The 14,741-nt window shown below is 41.3% G+C and overlaps 1 protein-coding gene across 1 annotated transcript in view; it reads right to left on the bottom strand.

Annotated features, from left to right (window-relative positions):
• Positions 1-14,741, bottom strand: part of WASF1 (WASP family member 1) — a 435,184-nt gene that overhangs the window by 14,679 nt on the left and 405,764 nt on the right. Inside the window, exons 6-7 of the mRNA XM_086927387.1 lie at positions 10,557-10,726; positions 10,109-10,291 (exon numbers count right to left, since the gene is read on the bottom strand). Of these exons, the coding sequence (XP_086783513.1) occupies positions 10,109-10,291; positions 10,557-10,726 (353 nt within the window). The remainder of the gene's footprint in view (positions 1-10,108; positions 10,292-10,556; positions 10,727-14,741) is intronic.

Raw genomic sequence — 14,741 nt, 5'->3', positions numbered from 1 at the left:
TAAGACTCCTTCGCTGGGGATTCAGTTTGGGACGCTTAATCTGCAACTCGCAGCAACCCTTTGGACGGCGCATTTTCAAAGTCAGCAATACCTGCCTACCTCTCGCGGAACCCGCTGCGCGGGTCCCGCTTCGTGTGGGGTGAATCCAGGAAGTGCAAGGATCACGACGGTGTCCCAGTGAAGGCGAGTGACAGGCGGGGGTGCGAGCGAGTGCAGGCGCTGGACCGGGACTACTGTTCCCAGGAGCGCTTGCCAGCCCCAATTGAGAACACCGGGGCCGCTCTCCCTGTCTACTCCTCCCCTTCCCCTGTGCTTTAAGACTCCTGCGCTGGGGATTCAGTTTGGGACGCTTAATCTGCAACTCGCAGCAACCCTTTGGACGGCGCATTTTCAAAGTCAGCAATACCTGCCTACCTCTCGCGGAACCCGCTGCGCGGGTCCAGCTTCGTGTGGGGTGAATCCAGGAAGTGCAAGGATCACGACGGTGTCCCAGTGAAGGCGAGTGACAGGCGGGGCTGCGAGCGAGTGCAGGCGCTGGACCGGGACTACTGTTCCCATGAGCGCTTGCCAGCCCCAATTGAGAACACCTGGGCCGCTCTCCCTGTCTACTCCTCCCCTTCCCCTGTGCTTTAAGACTCCTGCGCTGGGGATTCAGTTTGGGACGCTTAATCTGCAACTCGCAGCAACCCTTTGGACGGCGCATTTTCAAAGTCAGCAATACCTGCCTACCTCTCCCGGAACCCGCTGCGCGGGTCCCGCTTCGTGTGGGGTGAATCCAGGAAGTGCAAGGATCACGACGGTGTCCCAGTGAAGGCGAGTGACAGGCGGGGCTGCGAGCGAGTGCAGGCGCTGGACCGGGACTACTGTTCCCAGGAGCGCTTGCCAGCCCCAATTGAGAAAACCTGGGCCGCTCTCCCTGTCTACTCCTCCCCTTCCCCTGTAGACTTATAAATTGACACTGTCAGCACCGCTGCGCGGAAGCGCGCAGGAGCGCCGGGAGAAGCCCAGGACAAGGCCGGGGCCGTCTGTGGCCGTCAGGGGCCGAAAGAGGCCGGGCTGGGCCACCCCTCTGACCAGTGGACTAGAATCATAAGTGGGTAAAGTGTTGTCTCTCATATCTGTTACCTATACTGGCCCTTCTTGTTTAGAAAAACACACTGTTATCCTAAGTTTTCTTGCATTTAACTTAACTTTTATTCTGTTAAAGGATGTCTGCTTCTACCCCAAACTCCCTTCCTGACCGTGTGAGCATCTCTATACTCGGTCCTTTAGATAAATTCTTTGCTAAAGCCACTAAGGATATTGACCGTGAACTGTTATTGGCGGAAAAAAGGGCCGAACGGCATTTATCTATTGAGGCACTTAAAAGACAGGCTCCTTCCGTTAATAAAGGGATACTTTCTGCATCCATCGTAGAACAGGCGGATATGGATGCAGAGCTTTTTAACACAGATAGCATACCTTTAATTTTTCAGGAAAGTCAGCCACCCCTGGGGGCCCGCGATATGACTGTGGAAAGTTTGAGCGACTTGTCCACAGTAATATCAAACAATCTAATAGACCTTAATACCCCGTTACCCCCGGAAATTGATACACATTGTCACATTAATGCTATTCCCCCCCTTTGAAGATACAAACAGAGGTTATTTTGTTGCTTCCTTCTTCCCCCTCCGCTGAAACGATCAAGGTACACCACGGCCAAAAGCGTAAAATGGTGTATCCTCCCCAGCTAGGAAAAGAAGGAGGAAGGGAGGCAAAAATAAAACTAGGTTTCTCAATCCATGGAAACCCTCTGAGATGGTATCCCCTAGACCAACCTCGTTAGTAGATATAAGTGATAAGGTATCAGAGGGAATAGAAATAATACCAAGGAATACAGATGGGGAGGACAAAAACATCTCTAGTGTTGAGCTCCTGGAAGCGCTTGAAAAAATGTTAAAGGCTCTTTTCCTTCCTCTTGTAGAACGGTTAAAAAGGCTGGATAAAAAGTTAGATTGTCTCCTTCCCCATTCTATACCCCCAGAGAATGTAACACCAATTACCCCGGCCATTAAGCTTAGGAAACAAAACACTAGTAAATCTTCTAGTCAACATAATTCCCTTAATAAACCAAAGAAATCAACTGCTAATAAAAACCCTCCCCCTTCATCAGATATACCAGTAAATCTGGCTTCAAAAAACATGGAAAAAGAAAAAGCGTCTGCTATGATTTTGAAGCCTACCCAAATTAATAAAGCAACTACTCCAAAAACAAATCACAATAACAAAGCCAAATTACAATACAAAAATACGGTACAATTACCCCCAGAGTCTTTTGGTTTTGTTGTTGTTTTAACAGGAGTACCAGTAGTCGGGGAGGGGGATACTGAATCGAACACAAGTCTAAAAAATAAAGTGATTCATTGGTTGTGCATGAACAGACCATTACCTGCATATTTGAATGGGGATATTGTATCAGTTAGGAGGTGCCAATGGGTAGGCATACGCCCTAAGGACATAGATGGTGACTTGATTATAGTGAATTTTAAGGACCAGAGGGTGGTATCTTATATAAATGATTGGTTTGTTGGTAGCAACGAGGGTGGAGTCTCTACACGAAGTCTGACATATTTCTATCCAGAAAACATGATGTTTCCATCAAATAAACACTGGCAGAGATATGGTCTAAATTTCAACCATCATCAGAAACCACCCACAAACAATCTAACTTTCAACTATTCAAATGGAAACCCTAGATTCCACCCTAGAGTAAACTACCCAAATCTGTACTCTGGTTCAAATAATCATTATCCGACTGATCCTAGGGAATTCTGGAATATTCCTTTGTCAAACATGTTCTACCCCTTGACTCCATTGAATTTAAATGATTGACTCCCTCTAACTGAACATCAAACAAGCCACTTTGACCCAAGATGGGGGGACAGAACAGTCACTTGTAGAGCTATAAACACGGGCGATGAATTGGATGTGGGAAATGTTGATAAGGATACCCAAATAAATGAGCCACAGGAGGTTGCGGATCTGGGAACTAATGTTATAGGAACCAAGGCAGATCAATGTGCCCAAGCCCTTCTCCCAGATAGATTGCAAGTGGAAAAAGAGGATAATTGTGAGAAGGTTTGCAATACTTGTGAGAAGGTTAGCAATTTTTGTGTACTTTCTTGGAACATAGCGGGTTTTGCCCACGGTTGGAGGATCCGGCCTCGGTAGAATTTGTAGATTCCTTTGATCTAGCCTGTTTACAGGAGACCTGGAGCATAGTGGATTTGAGTTTGGATGGTTTTCAAGCATTTAACACCCCAGCAATACCATCAAATTCAGGGCGAGTCAAGGGTGGACTTATGACAGCAATCTCTGTAAAACACAATCTAAGAACCGTTAACTTAGTGGTGGAAAGACCTTGGTACCAATTATTTACTATCAAGAACCTTTTCATGGAAACTGTTCTTCTTATTAATTGGTATTACAACATATTTGATCCTAATGAAACAGAAATTATTGATAATTTGCAGGAAGAGATTACCAATGTAAGAAACAGAGTCTTCCCCCTCCTTATTATGTGGTTAGGTGATTTTAATTGTGAGTTGTGTAAATTTAGTGGGTCCAGAGCCTGTGGGATGATGGATTTAAATGACCATCCTATGGCCCATTTTTCCCATACAAAACAAGGCGAGGCCATAAACAGTATTCTAATAAATAATAATTTATGCATTCTCGATATGAATAGTTTTTCGGGTAATGAGAATATACCCACCTTTCAGGGCACAAGGGGTAGAACAAGCACAATTGATTTTGCAATCGTTTCCATGGGACTTTTTAATCATTTAAAAGACTTTAAAATTGAGGTAAACCCGGCTAGCGACCATAACCCCCTAACCTTGAGTTTTTCTATTGCTTCTGATCCAAAATCGTACCAGGAACAACCGATAGTATATACTAAGAATCAGGGCATCACTGTGAAATGGAATAAAGTAGCTGTAAGGCAACTGGAGATGGATATTTTTAAGGAAAATGTGGCTCAGATAGACACCTGCCTATCATCCAATCCTGACCCAGTCCATATAATCACTAGCTTTGAGAAGCTAATGGAAAATGTAGCTACACATTTACTAGTAAAGGTAGGGGGGAAGAATCAAGATCAGGGGCCCAAATGGTTCAACGCTGAATGCTCTGCAGCCCAAACTACCTTAACTAAAGCTTTGCGCCAAAATCCTAGAGATATAAATATGGTTATACTAGCTAGGAAACAATATAGGCAGGCAATTAGAAAAAGGAAAAATGAACTGAAGTCCAAAGCATGGGAAGATTTAGATAAGGCAGTAGATTTAAGGGACAATAGACTCTTTTGGGAAGTAATAAATAGGCCCTTTTTTAAATCAGGGGACGAAAATACCATTCGAGTTCATTTACCAGAGGAAACCTGGGTAACTCATTACAATAAAATTTTTAATCCCAAAGAGATATTATATACTGCTACCTCGGAGGAGGACGATTACCTTTATGATAATGTGGAATCAGCAAAGAAGTTTAGTGATTCAATAACGCTTGCAGAAGTAGAGCTAGCTCTGACTAAGGGGGCATCCGCAAAGGCCCCAGGCCCTGACTCAGTACCATTAGATCTCTTTAAATGTAATCGAGAGTTTTGGTCCCCTCTACTTATGAATGTTTTTAAGGCATTAATACTTGGCCCTATTCCGACCTCTTGGAAAGAGGCCGTTTTGGTTCCAATTTTTTAAAAGGGTGACAAGTATGATCCTAGATGTTACAGGCCAATATCACTAATAGACTCAACATGTAAGTTGATGGGTAGGGTGATATTGGCACGGCTGGAAACATGGGCTGAGTCATCAGGGGTAATTGTAGAATCGCAATATGGTTTTAGGAAAGGGAGCAGTGCCTGAACCTTGCTTTGATTATGGGCAAGTACATGGGTGCCAAGAATGGTTCTATACACTTGGCATTCATGGACTTGTCCAGCGCCTTTGATACAGTATGTAGGGACAAATTATGGCGTATGATGGACTCTATGGGTTTTGAAGAACCACTGGTTACCCTGCTCCGCAGGTTACATACTGCCACAAAGGTTAGGGTTAGATATGGCCGTGGTGGTGAGAAATCAAAACCTATATTATCCACTGAAGGTGTCCGACAAGGATGTATTTTAGCGCCCTTCTTATTTCTGGTCTATACAAACGGCTTAGAGGGCTTCTTGTTAGAAACATCTGCTGATTTTCCAAAGATAAATGGAAGAAGAATCCCAATGTTGTCTTATGCAGATGACACTGTTTTAATGGCACTTACCCCCAATAGCATGCAGATTTCCCTGAATGCTTTTGATACATTTATGGGCAAATTAGAATTAGGTGTTCATTTTACTAAATCTTTTGCCATGACCTGTGGTCAAAAAAATGTTAAAACACGGAAATATGTGGTGAAGAACGCTACTATTGAGAAAGTGGATAACTTTTGTTATCTGGGTAACCTCTTTAACAAAAAACTGAGCTGGGAGCCTCTGCTGATAGCACGGGTTCAGAAGGTTGCACAGCTAATTGAAGCCCTTTTCCGCTTTGCTAGCAAATTAGGCCAGCGACGTGTAGCAGAAATTACATTATTATATAAAGCCAAGTGTGTTTCTGCCTTGACCTATGGTTCAGGGGTTTGAGGCTCGCATAACTGTGAAAAAATACAAATTGTGGAAAACAAGTTTGTTAAACGTTTGTTATCTGTCCCAATGGGCACATCTGATATATTTTGCCATGGAGAAGTTGGAATCGAGTTTATAAGTGATATTATTCACGTTGCCCCTTTAACACTATGGGCTAAGGTTTGGCAATCTGAAGAACTGAAATTAACAAAAGATATTATTCAAGATTGTCTTAAACTTGATTATTACACCCAAATCCAGTGGCTACGATATGTTAGAGAGACTTTTAATAATATAGGTTTAGGTAAGATGTTTACAAATCCTGAACTGCTTGGTAGGGATGCCAAGGAGATTATTAAAAATGCTTTCAGTAATAGTTTAGGTTCTTTTAAGACAAATGACCATGTGTTAAGTGTAAGGGGAAAACTAGTTCCCCAGTTTTATTTGTCATATATTACGAACACGCAATGGCGTTTTTATCTTACAAGATTTCGCCTTGGCACCTTACACTTTTTGTTTGCCTTCCCAAAGAAGGGGGGTTGGTGGGAGAAGTTACCCTACTGTCCTTGTAACAATAGGGTCTCACAAAATACTCTCCACCTTCTGCTTTTTTGCACCTTGTATAAAGTGCCAAGAAACACTTTCCTTAAACCATTATTAGAATCATTTGAAACGCGTTATTATAAAGAAGCGTATGATCGCTTGTTATCCTTGTCAACTGCACATATTTGTAATGCCGTTTTAAACTTTATTAGATCAGCTTTGGTGATTAGAAATAGATATTGATGGAATTTGGTTTTAAAAAATTATGTAAACATGTACTGTGATTTTATGGTTGATTAATTCAAATGTCTTTTTAAAATTGTCTATGTATACTTTTATGGTTTCTACATGAAATCGAAATAAAGTTTTTAAAACGAAACGGGTAAAGATTAGTCCAGAAGAAATTATGGCGGTTCTCTATGTGAGTCATGCAAGCAGGGTGGCAGGACCTGATGGGATCTCAAAACAAGGTTCATGTGAAAACCTCTTAGTAGGGCCAAACTTCCTATCTCCATATTTCAATCACATTGGGAAAATAGGAAACTCCTGCGATGGCTCTTTAATTACACATTTTTTCAAAAAGGGACCCTAACTATTCCACTGCAAACCAACCTAAATCATTGTTCAACTCATCTGCTAAAATAAATGCTTACATATTGTTGCTAGAACTGTCAAACTATTTCACTAAGCGAGTGAGGGAACGAGGCAGAAACGCGATTCCGCTGAGATCCAGAACATATCCAGTTCTTGGGAATATTTGCGATACTCTATGCCCGTTCAAGGAACGTTTTAAGACACTAAGAGATATACAACACAATACTGTGAAATAGTTTGACAGTACGAAAGGAAGGCACCCCAAGAGAAGGAGCTCCTAGGTCAGGAGAGAGGAAACATCCACATTAAAGCTTGCAGAATCAAAGTGCAACGCAAAGCAGATCCTATATTGGAACGTCTCCTACATTAATTGGGGGTACGGTGTAACTAACCGCTTCTTGAAACCCCAGCAAGAGAAGTCCTGAGGAAGGTGCCACAGAATCAATTGTACTGCACCGAAACGCGTCGACGCATTGTTTTCTGACAGAAAGAATCCAGTCAGGGCCTGGTAAACTTTAGATGGATATCTAACATTATCACTAGTGTTTACATGAGTCAAAGTGGTTTAGGCCGTTGGATCTAGGAATATAAAGTGGCAGAGATATTTGGAAGCCACAGTGATACGAGGGGTTTGTCATGATATGTTGTTTTGTCTTATGTCTATCAATTGCCGATATGTTTTAGATATGTCTCTATTAGTTGTGTATTTTATAATTGTGTTTGTATAACATTGTTTACATTCGTGTATGATTCTTTCAAGGTACATCCCTTGGATTTTAAATTGTATTGGATTGATTTGTATGAATTTGCCCTGCATTTTTATTGCTTAGACATTGGTTTTTAATAAAATTAGATTGTTAACGATTCTATTTCTTTGTGGAAATCTTTTTATATTACCTGATACATAGTGGACTATAGGTCCCTCTTCCCTGACAAGACAGGGCTGAGGTGAATAAGTTGACTCCAGGGATTCCCCCTTTGACTCACTGTCTTCCTACCCTGTTCCCTGGTGAAAGTGGGGTACCCTCTCTTTTGAAACCACTCATGCAAATCGGCACTTATGCTAAATGACGGCTATCATTACTGTGTGGTTACTACATGCATTCACGGACATCCGATATTCGATATAGGGTAATTTGCTGTCTCACACCACATAAACTGCCTTTGATACGTAGTCTATTGCTTCCAGAAACAACAGCCACAACTTTTATTTTGAAATATATATATATAGTGTCTGAGCTTCAAAAATGTCTCCGACCACCACCTATTTAAACCAGAGATTTTCCTTTTTAAACAATCATGAATGTTATACCTTGTAATATTCAGCATGTCAGACCAGACCTGACATATTACTGGCCATGCAAATTGTTTTAGGAAGAAAACGATTTCACAAACAATCTCGGGTGAAAAAAGAAAGCTATTTCCGAATAGAAATGAATGCTTTAGTAGGTCAGATCACGCAACTTATTTCAGAACTATGCAAGTATTAGCACCTAGCTAGTCAAAAGTTGCATTATATATCACTGTAGCAATTAAATGGTCTGGAAGTTTCCAAAACTACCTTCTCTTGAGAAAGTCATCCTAAACAAGATGTCACAACTGATCAAACAAAATTATAAGGAATAAATGGCATTTTTATATAACAAAAGAATAATGTACATTTTGCTATGTGGAAAGGGTCATATAGTTTTGAAATATGCTATAATTTTCTTGGTGGGTTCATCCATTTGTTAACGTACATCAAAGTTTCAAATTCCATACATTGGATCTGACGCAGCAAGGAAGCGCACTTGTTTTTATTCTGTTGCATGTGTTTGTGGACTGTGTTTAGAGAATAAGTGGGGTTTCATTGTTTGCACAATTCAAGTAGGTTTCTATTTGGGGAACCGCGTTCAAGGAGGGCTCTCGATATGCTAGAGCGGAGACAATGTGATGTCCTACAATGGTTGACAAAACAACTAGGAGCACACAGCGCCACCTCTTAAGGTTTGCTCCAGTAACTAGGTGCAGTATTTCCACCACATCTATCTACCACATTTCAACAATGGAGCAGAGCGATAGGTAGGTACATACGCCTCTTCACTTCTTAGGTAATATTTAGCATGGGGGAAGGGCATTCCACGTCTTTATTAAAGTTAAAGGGATGGGTCAAATTGCCAAACAGATGCTCTTACTCTGGCTACACTCAAAGTACCTTTGGGTGTCCCTTGCACACTACTGGTTTCGACCCATAAATATATTCAATTAAACCTTTAACATTTTATATATTATTATTTTCGTGTTGTAGTATCTTTTTATAGTAGTGGTCCTTTAAAGTGAAAAGTTACAATCAGGAAGTAACTCCTCTTTTCTCACAGAACACTAACAAGAAACTGCTAGTGCAACATGAACTTTATATTACATTTTTCCTCTTTTATGCTACTGCCCGCTCTTTGGCCGCTACCAATGGCTCTTTAACTAACCAAGAGACACTACAAAGACCTGCTCGGCTAGTATTTTGTTTAGTAACCTTTAATACTGTGTTCCAAACTATTGTTGCCTCAACGGTTAAAGATAAAATGCACTTGCATCCTTAAACCTATGCTTAGACGTCTACCTTTAAGTAGAGTCTGAGTTTGCAGCAACAATGCATTTTCCATGATTGAAAAAAATACTACGTGAGTGAACTTAACATGCTACTTCAAAGAAAAAGAAAGCACGGCAAAAAAAATTTTTTTAACAAAAAATCACTATCGGCATTTCAGCCAGCTTCAATGTATAGGAATGGCGGTAATTGTTATGCACATAGCGAATTAGCAAATTGTGAAATTATTTCAGAGAGCTTACTTTTCATAAAACCGTTGCTATAAGAACGCTGCGTAGTAACATATGTGTTGTGCCGATTTGGCTAGATTGTGGCTTGAAACTGCATGGTTAATATCAGCTGCGGGCAAGTCAATCAAATGGCAGCATTTTCGTACTACACAGGTGTATGATTTGCAAATGGGATTAGGTTATTCATGATGGACTGAGACATCCTCTTTAACAAGTACGACTAAACAGATTCAATTATGTCCTTGTTTAACTTCAAAGAGGACTCTAAATATGGCTGCCCACTCTAGACAGTAAACATAAGAATACAAATAAATACTTATTCGTATGCAGGTGCAGTCGAAATCTCAATAACTTTCTTTGTTGATTTACTAAGAAAGATTGAAACGCTATGCATCCTCAGCTGGTTCCCTTTAGACTCGCTGATGTTTCAGAAACAAATTAATTTTGAACATCGGTTAAAATTAATTCTGATACCTTTTAACAAAAAGGCCCAATCCCCCTGGTCAGCCTTACCTAATACCAGGAGGTAGGGCTTTCCCATCCCCAGCTCCATGAACTGGTGGAGGTGGTGGTGGTTCATGAGGTCTCACTAATATTCGGTCATCCGTTCTGTTCAATAGTTCAGACATTTGACTATATGGCAACGCTGCGAGGGAGAAGGGACCATCTATGTGATGATCTCCATAGGTCTGATTTCTAAGAAAGAAAAGAAAATAATATTTTTCTTTTAATATCTATCTTTAATTAAAGAACTACACATGAAAAAAGTGACCTAAACCATGCATGCTTAAGCCCAGAATCTAATATGCCATTTTTCCCACTATAAAGAAAGGGAGGGATATCATGACCCACTCTAGGCTTTGCTTGCACGTTTCATGGTCCTTTCCCATGCTGAGCAATGGCAATAGATAGCATGTTACATAGAGAGAGAGACACACACACATATACACTCACAACCAACCTGTGTTCATAATGTGAAGTTGGGCCATTCATAATTTCATTGTGTTTGTGTAACAGCTCTTCATCTTCCACGAGCTCTAGACCATGGGCTAGCTTCTGCCACTCTCTCCGTCGGTCATGAGGTGCCCGAGGAATCTTTTCTGGCTCATGAGGACGATCTAAATTCTTTTGCTGCAAAGGAGAATAAACAAACACTGAAGCGTGATTTGATAGCAAACGCAAATAGACTACCGCAGCTCAGCATCCTACATCGCTATCGTGCCAGCAATGTGGTGGTCATACAGCCTAAATATCATAAATTCATCTTGTTGATGTTACCCCAGATATCCTGTAGTAATTTCAACACGTCCCAAATCAGGGCCCAGACCTCATCCTTTCTCCAGCCCTTGTTTGGAAACCGTTGCATGAGTCTCATCACAGAAGCCATTTTGACAGATTTGAGTGACATCTTCAATGTTGGAAGCCCAGTCCAGCCCTCTCTACGCTAGCCAACTGTTAGGATCAAGAATTCAGCCTTGGTGAGGGCTCAGATACTCAAAAGGTGCTACAGCTCCATGCAGTGAAATACTGGTGTTACGGGGATACGGTTTGATCCACAAAACTTTTTACTGCCCTCATTTTACCCCTTCCTTCCGTAACTGCTTTGTGATCTTTCCTTCAGCACTTTGCCATGAACTTAAAGCAGCATAAAGTACTCTACATAGAACCAAAAACCCTTTGGAGGAGTTATTTCACATGGTATTTTTACTGACGTTATTATAAGATATACTCTAACTTACAAAATACAGTAAATACTAAATAAACACTTAGATCTGTAAGCAACCACATACTAACATGTAAAGTGTTTCGTCCAGCTTTTAACCTGCCACGAAACAAATAACCTGTTCAGTCCCAAAGAAGCTTTATTACACCTATTGGACCTGAGAATGGAAGACCTCCAACTACCAACTGCGAATATTATGTCCTAAAATATATTTAAGGGATGTAATTTCGATGCGCGACGTAGGAAGTACTTACTTCTCCCTAATAACAGTCCAAGATTAACTGCCATGTATGTTCAGCAAATGTTAATTATGCAACTACAGTACTAAATCTGCTACAAGCAAATTGTCAACATCTGAGGCAGACTAGGATTTGAAAATTTAAATTTTAACAAGAGTTAGTTTATGATTGGAGTAGAGAGACTTAGTAAAATATGCTGAAAAATGGATGTCTGATAATTAAAGGTAGACATGTTAGGTGACAACGTCAAACTTCAACAATCTGAATTTTGAGCTTATCAGATGCTAAACAAACTCTCAAACATTTTTGTGTTTCAAGTTCACCACTAAATATGCCTTTGTACATTTGGATATAAAAAAAATACTTATGTAACATGCAATAGTGTGAAGGCAGATTTAGGAGTCGACCCACCTTTAGTTATCTACCACAATACAGCATACCATTACTTGACAATTTTATTTGAGGTCATTAAACCTTAAGTGACTTGGGTAAAGGATCTATCAAATTTTGCCAAAATTCAATAAGTCCCACAAGCCAATTAGAAGATATCTGGCACCAGCCAAAATAACAGACTTCCAAATTTAGATGCTACTGAAACACTGACAATATAGTTAATTTCCAGACTCCAGACACAAGAGTCATACAAAATATCCAGTCTGTTTGAAGACCTAGATTACTTTATGCATTTCGAACAAAGAACCTGCTACACTTTAATTGCAGGCTCAGGCAATGTCTACCAGCTATCAAACTTGGACTTATTGAAAAAGTTGAAAGGAACATCTACCATTTCATATAACAATCTATAATGAATAGTAAAAAAAATGAAAATTTCACAGCACAATATAATTCCTATGATAAACTGTATATGGAGTGCTGAGGACAGCACTGCCTGAATCTCCATTATACCAACCTAACTAAAATAAGAAAAACACAGTCTTGCAAATCATCGTTTTAATATCAATGAAGGCCATGGATTATACATTATTAAAAGCCAAACCAGCCAACACAATATTTAAGTCTCAAATGGGATTTGGTAACAGAACAGAACGTTACAAGTTAAGGACCAAATGAAAATATTGCTTGAGAGCAGCATTCTACAGAAACAAGTAACAACGGTTGCCAATACACATTTAGAGGAGACCACCTCATAACCAACTTGGTCAGGTGAGATACAAAATAAAACATGGCCTAAATGACACAAAAGATTAATCTTATTCAACAATGTCGAGTGAAACCCTTATTCTTGTTGGGTGTTTAGTAACCCCGAGGCAAAATCTAGACCTCGTTTTTTTTCTGAAAAACCGAGTAACAAAGGATTTTGCATAATACCAAATTAAACAGAGACTTGAGGCTTTTTAGCGCTTATGCTTTTATATACCAAAATAATCCTTATATCACCGTGGGCTGAGAGAGTTGCAAGCCATAAGCACTAACGAGAACTAGTATCAAGCTGAGTTATATGAATGATAATCTCCACACTGTTTGTGGCCTGAGACAGTTGTGCGAAGATATTTCTCTGGATGTATTACACTAAAAATACCTTTCTTTTATTATTTTGTTTTCTTTGTCCACCAAAGCGGTGCTCCAAATTACCTGATCTGTGGCCAGGTGAGGGGGGCTTTTCTCTCCTGCCACATAGGTGAGTGAGTTTGTAGATTTTGTGTACGTGAGAGTACATATGCCTCAATGGACACAAGTGATATATTTTATCTGCCCTAAGCTATGTTACTGGATAAAAATTACTGGAATCCGGCGATTGAACCATGACTAATTGTAATGTGTTTGACTTTCTATGTATCTGCATGTGTGTTTCCTGGTCATCTGGCGTACTATGGACCATGAAGTCAGGAGAAAGATGATCTAATTAACACTCAGGTGATAACAATTCTTTTTACACTTTATATTTGAGCAGTAGCGGTAATGGTCCTGATGAAGCAGCAGGATACCTTTTGGCTCCACTTAGTCTGCAGAAACATGTTGACCTAATGCACTTTATAGTAGTTATTTGTTTATACTACTATCATCGCACTCTTTTTATTGATTTGGGAGTGAAGAGGTGCATATTAAAGTTTCCTTACCCCTTCACTATCCAATTTTATCTATTGATACACACACACTTTCACTTTTTAAGTTTTCCACAGTTTTGCACTGCTCTACAGTTGTCACCCCACACCTTAATACACCATAGAATTCACTGGGTCTCACAGGTCAGATTAGGCGAATACATCTGTCTGTCTGCTGTAGGTATACTATCTTACCTTCAGGAGTGAAGGATCCCAGATGATGAATAGGGTGGGTTCGGTCGATAACTGATGGGAATTTTTTCACAAAGAAGGAATACCCTATGCGAGTTGTCACTAGTACACTTTATTAGTTGTTATTATTCTGTTTTCTCCTTTGCAGATACTTAGGGCCCCATTAGGATGACGGGCGGACTTAGTCCGCCCGCCATCCTATCGGAATTGGGGAACGCCCGCCATAAGGGCGGGGGTCCCGTGGGGGGTATTAGGATGCGCCCGCCACAGTGGCGGGCGCATCCTGCATTGTTAACATTGAGGCGGGCAGTGCTCTAAGCACCGCCCGCCACAATGCTAAAAATGCACATTTGCATTGACATTAACAAAGCGGCAGGCACCGCGCGGTGCCTGCTGCTTTGTTAATGCAAATGCAGGGGGGTACCACAGGTACCCCCCGTGTGCTCCCTCCACCTGTCCTTCACTCCGGGGGCCCGCAGGGGGCCCCCAAATGGAAGACCGCATGCCTTTCCATGGCGGCATCGCCGCCACGGAAAGGCATCTGTTCTGGGCAATGCTAATATGGCTGGCGGTGTCTAATAGACACCGCCACCATATTAATCCTTTTCCGCCCCGGCCGCAAGGAGACCGGGGCGGAAAAGCGGGGGACGGTCTTTCCGTCCGCCGCGTTCCCCCTCGCCATACTAATATGGCGGGGGAATTCAGGTGTGGATGGCGGGCGGGTTGCCCCCGCCAGGCCGGCGGTGGCTACCGCCAGCCTGGCAGGGGCAATCCGCCCGCCATCCTAATGGGCCCCTTAGTTAGTCATTTTTTCCTTTGACCCATTGCTCCTCTTTGTTGGTGTAAAATCTAGACCTCAACTAATATATTATTTATTTATTTTTAAACCCTGCTACAACGAAATTGGCAACAAGGACAAGCATGGTCGT

Source organism: Lissotriton vulgaris, chromosome 6 (genome assembly GCF_964263255.1).
Source record: "Lissotriton vulgaris chromosome 6, aLisVul1.2, whole genome shotgun sequence".
NCBI lineage: Eukaryota > Metazoa > Chordata > Amphibia > Caudata > Salamandridae > Lissotriton > Lissotriton vulgaris.
This window is presented reverse-complemented; position numbering and strand designations above follow the sequence as displayed.